Source organism: Rhipicephalus microplus, chromosome 2 (genome assembly GCF_043290135.1).
Source record: "Rhipicephalus microplus isolate Deutch F79 chromosome 2, USDA_Rmic, whole genome shotgun sequence".
Taxonomy (NCBI): Eukaryota; Metazoa; Arthropoda; class Arachnida; order Ixodida; family Ixodidae; genus Rhipicephalus; species Rhipicephalus microplus.
The window spans coordinates 153,968,527-153,973,731 of record NC_134701.1 but is presented as its reverse complement, the minus strand read 5'-3'; the positions used below and the strand labels follow the sequence as shown (position 1 = coordinate 153,973,731).

Here is a 5,205-nt window from a genome sequence, read left to right as displayed (position 1 = left end):
CAACATACAGCACAGAAATTTGCACGCGCTCTCCCACCAAAGAGAAGTCTCCTTTCTGTGTTTTTTTGAACACCTGGTTGATGTATGCAAATAAAAACAACAGAAGAAAAAAAATCTGGAAAAAAGAAAAAGAAGGGAAGAAAGAATGAAAGAAATAAAAAAAAACAGAGACAAAGGAAGAAGTCTCCCCAGCTGCCTACTTCCTTGAGACCATCCCTAACTAGTACAAGTAGACTAGTTTTTTTCATTCTTTTCTTCTTTCAACACTTTTATTTCTGCCGACAGTAGCGTGCCAAAAGAAACGTCTTTAGTTTTATAAGTGCTAAGTGTAACTTCTTGCAAAGTTAATAACGTAACATGAATAACAATGATGTGATATGTGTTTTCTTAGATATAACAATTTCTTTTTTTTTCAAACAAAGATGCCCTTACACCACCTTTTCTTTATTCTTTATTTGTGAACCTATTTGAAGTAGCCGGTTCACGTTTGCTGTAATACAATAGCTTAGGATTGCATACTAAAATATTCATTGAAGCTGACGCTTGCGCCTAAAAATCTTGGCCCGGATTCACAAAACTCACTTACGAAAACATTTTTGCGCAAGATAAATTTTGTTGCGTAAGTCGATTCACGAAACGAAAAAACGTCGTAAGAGGCCATAGTTGTCGCATCGGCCGCTGAAAATAAAGCGCGCTGTGACTGCCCGGGAACATGTCAGCGATGGTGATGCAGTTGCTATATTTGCTTACGTCACCGAAAAGTGCTCGTAAGTGGATTCACGAAGCGAAATTGTGCGTAAAAACAGCATGGCTGAGAGAAAATCCCAAGAGTGGTCCGGACCACTCTTAGGAACAATGTGGCTACTTCGAACCGGCTGCCGCAGCGGTATACTTTGGTGCCCTGGCTGGTTTTGAGTTAATTCACGCCCATTAAGGGCTGCCTGATGACTGCAGGTGCGATTTTATTTCTTTCGGCGCTTTGAGCTTCGCGTGTTGTTTCCCTTGTACGCAGTGGATGGTGTTGACAACCACCACCGTCCAATAAGTTTGAAGTCGCAGTAATTGAAGAATTCTATTGGGCGTCAATGGCATAAAACTACGCATGTAAAGATTTGTGGTTGGATGAAAACCAATGTGATACGTGAATGGTCGGTGCATTCGAACGCGACATGACATAAGATCAACCTTATTTGTTATGTTGTTGTGTTGCGCCCCATCTCATCCAATTAAAAGTGCGACTCGAGATCCTTGCCTCATTGGTGGAAATTACCACCAAAGAGGTTAATGGGAGCACAATCTTTGCACGCTATTGGAAATAAAAATGAGAGGAAGTTTTCAGTGAGTGGTTCATAAAGTTTGTGCTCTAGTGTATTTTCATTGGCTCTAACTGTCCAATGGTTGCGATCTCTGAAATACAGCTGTCGATACACTTTGGGACGATCTGGAACAAAGCGTACTTTGTAAACCAAAGCCTATTAGGGGTGCGCGTGATTCCGCATGGAACTACAAACAAATCATGCATCTTCACCCTCACTGTTCAGACACCGATATGGACCATGATAATATGGCAAGCAATCGGAATAAAATGACCCTAGTAACTTTGTATGACACCGAAAATATGCAAACCCTCACGATTCTGGAGCAAACCTTGTCTGAATTCATCCCTGCATCAATTACCAGCCATTTAACTTGGCGCACGACATCATTCAAAGGTAAAGCGAGCCACTGACATGTATTTTGTGCGACGCAGCGGCCACTTGACCAGAGAATAATAGCGTTGCGAAGGCGAATCCCCTGTCGCATGCTCTGATCGAAGCCGACGACAAACGCGAGCAGACGACGGCTTGGCCGACAGGCACAGCTTGTGATTGGTTGTGAAGCAATACCCTCTACATCAGCTCACTCCGTGACGTTGCCAAAACACTTCTTTCATCTGGCACGCCTGTCCTGTTCGTCATATCACCCCCCTCGCACATAAGAGAAATTTTTTTCACGCCGTGAAAATAGTGCAAGTACTTTCTAAGAGCTCTCTTACGTGCGGTGCAGTTGTCGAAAACAACATGGCGTCGTAAACAGCATATCGGTCGGTGCGACTTTCAGCAAATGCTTCTCGCTCGAGTTACTTCAGCGTTTGACCGGATGTGTTGTGATTACAGCAGCTCTTTCAGTGCGTGTGAGCAGTGCGGAAAGCTGTGGCAGTGCAATGGTGTACGGTGAAGCGCAGCGAAGCCTGTGCGTCGGTGTGGTTATCAAGCGGGGATCGGCGTCGATGTATCGACGGCAACTAGCACTCGAGAAGCCTGCAATGTGTGTTTGTGTGCCGGTAACAGTTCGTTCGCTTGACTTTCCAGTCTCTCAGTTGGGTGCTGTGCGGCATTTCGGATTGACAGCGTTTTGACACGTTACTTGAGTGACCCCAAGTACGTACGGAAACGTATGAACTACGCGCTCGGTTCTTGCTTCGCCACTAGTTAGCCCGTATGCTTCTATTTACTTGAGAGCAATGTACTGTTCGGGAGTGAAACGATGTTCGTTGTGAACAGTGGTGCTGTGTTGACGTTCCAAGACTTGTGAACAAGCTGTGCTCGTGTGACCGAAAATTGAAAGACAGCGTTGATAACTGTTTTGCCCGGCGAAGTTGTGGTGGGGAAGCTTGGCGCTTTTGTTTATTAAGTCGTCACTTCTCCTTTTTGTGATAACCATAGTCCTAGCGCTGTGATGTGATCAACCAAAACTGCGAGATGCTACATTCTGTTGTGGATCGTGTTACTTTGGAAGCGCGCCTAGACTGTTCTTCGGTAACAACTTGAGAGTTCTATGTGGCAGCGAGAGCCCGTGAACGTCAAGCTTCCCTTCGGCCCCCAGAAAAAGCAAAGATTTCACCGGTGCCTTGCTTTGGATGAAGTTGTAGGCCAATATCGCCTAACTACAGGTTTCCGAGTTCGTCTGGCCATCGTTTTTCACGGCACTAGAGCCTTGACAACAGCCGGTCATGGCCAGTTCTTACACTTTATCAATGGACGTGCACGCCTGGCCAGCCCTTCATTGCTGTCATTGGCAGCTTCCAGTCTGCAGATGCCCTTTGCCTGTTGGCCGTACTTAGTTCCTCAACAACCGACGGCTACTAAATGCTGCCATCGGTGAGTTCACCTTGAAGAACTAAATTTCACCAATACTATAATTCACGCAGTTCTATAACGTGTGCAAGTTTTTAAGCCCATCAGATGTAATGTTTCTCTATGGTAAGTTGAAGCATGAAAAATTTACTACTACTGTTATATACATACATATATTATGGAGCAAATACATAAAAAGTTTTTTGTGATTTGATACAAGTGAGCTCTTGTTTGATTATGAGGTTGGGCCTGTCGATTGACCACGTTTGATAGTTGGAAAGCTAATGTGAATTTATTTTTCAGGAGCCATGTTGCACTTGAAAAATTTATGTTATTTTGGAAAATTAGTTCTATAAACGATTACCACTGTGGTAGTACTATACTTCAGTAGGACATATATATTGCGGTACGTAAATTTTACATGAGGCTTCAGTTTATTTCAAAGTAAATATAGCTGATTTTGGTCACTTTAACGAAGTGATAGCTTCCTCAAATAAGTATTAGAAGTGAGTTCTTTTAATGATTGTTTTTAATTAAATATCTCGTTTTTGGCTCTTAACAGATCGCAGAGATTGGTTTGTTAAGGTCCTGTGATGCATCGGTTGCACATTCTGGCACATCAATCCTCATCATTACTTGGAGCACCTGTACAAAAATAGGAAGGACACGTTCTCCCTAACTGTGCAAGCCTATGTCACTGCTGGGACTGTTATCATTCAGCGGATGTGGCGTGGAAGCATGCATGGCAGCCTCATCTGGAAGGACTGCAATCTGCTTGGGAGCTTCGAGGGCACAAAACTGCCTAACGGCTGGCTGCAAGGTTAGTTTTTCTTTAATACATACGATTACGTGAACACCACTTACTGTGCACAAATTGAAAACCCAAGCATGGTTGCTTTCAGTGGATACCTGTAATATTCTTACACATCATTCTTATTCAACATTTATAGAACTAAATTGCAAGATAATTGAGAATGTTGAAAGCTGAAAGCCTGCAGCTTATGAATGAAACTCCAATAATCTGAGACTCAAAAGTTTGTGCTTTGAAACGAGCACAAATACTTTGATTCCTTATTGAGCTCTCGAGCTTGTGACTCCCTCTGTGGATCAAGTGCTCTGGAAGGAAATAGCAAGTGGGTGAAAATTGCCTGGCTGTTCACAACTTACAAGGAGAAAGACCTATTGAAGAAGCCTCAGATGACATAGGGCCAGTAACTGCATCTTTTACCTAATGTAGCTTTTTCTCTCTCAGTGCTGTTGCTTGTGTTTCAGCCGAACATGTTCACCACGATTGCATAGTGATATGTATTTTTCTACAAATTGTACCTGACTTAAGTATGCATTGTTGATCTCTAAAGGTGACGTTCAGTGTGTTTCAAAGCCATGGCTTCTCATTTCTCTGTCTGTGGCTAGCCTATTTCAGCAGCAGAGCGATGCAGCTAGCATACATGCAATGCAGTCATGGAGCGCTCCTTTGGTGTTCTGTGCAGGACGCAGCATATCCATCCGGCAAGACACTGGTATCAACAATGATGGTGAGTGTTGGTGGCACCTGTAGGAGCCCGTTGTGTTTATTGCGTATGATTATTTCCCCTGATGAAGTGAATTTTTGAAAGGTTTTCTTCAGTTAGAATAATAGATGTCAGCAACAAGCACACTCATAATCCACAAGTTCTTTGTGTCTTCTAGACTGCCCATTTGCTACTATATGCGGTATGGTGAGCTGGCTATGTTAGACAGACTTAAAGTTATGAACATTGGCTGTTGTGTTATAATGCAGTCCAACTTGTGTTTCTTAGTGAACTTATTTGTGGTGTACTGCTCGCACCTATTGTAAAGTCGAAATAGAAGAAACTCTATTGGCTTTTTATGCCTGTCAGAAGTTTCATGCCTTCATCTATAACATTGTAGTTTTGCTCTTGTATCATATTAAATATATTTTCAGTCTTCACTGTTTGTGTGTGTGTGTTGAGGCTTGTCATTGGCTTCTGAAAATACAATATCTGTAAATATGAGCACATAATTGACAACTATACACTCTTGCATGTAGCATGGTTGTAACAATGATCTGTATTTTTCTACGTTCCAG

The 5,205-nt window shown here is 42.7% G+C and overlaps 1 protein-coding gene across 1 annotated transcript in view; it reads left to right on the top strand.

Annotated features, from left to right (window-relative positions):
* The first annotated feature begins 202 nt into the window (after positions 1 to 202).
* LOC142796412 (uncharacterized) overlaps positions 203 to 5,205 on the top strand; it is a 28,007-nt gene continuing 23,004 nt past the window's right edge. The window contains exons 1-3 of the mRNA XM_075886915.1: positions 203 to 3,140; positions 3,679 to 3,936; positions 4,607 to 4,651. Of these exons, the coding sequence (XP_075743030.1) occupies positions 3,840 to 3,936; positions 4,607 to 4,651 (142 nt within the window). The 5' untranslated portion in view covers positions 203 to 3,140; positions 3,679 to 3,839. The remainder of the gene's footprint in view (positions 3,141 to 3,678; positions 3,937 to 4,606; positions 4,652 to 5,205) is intronic.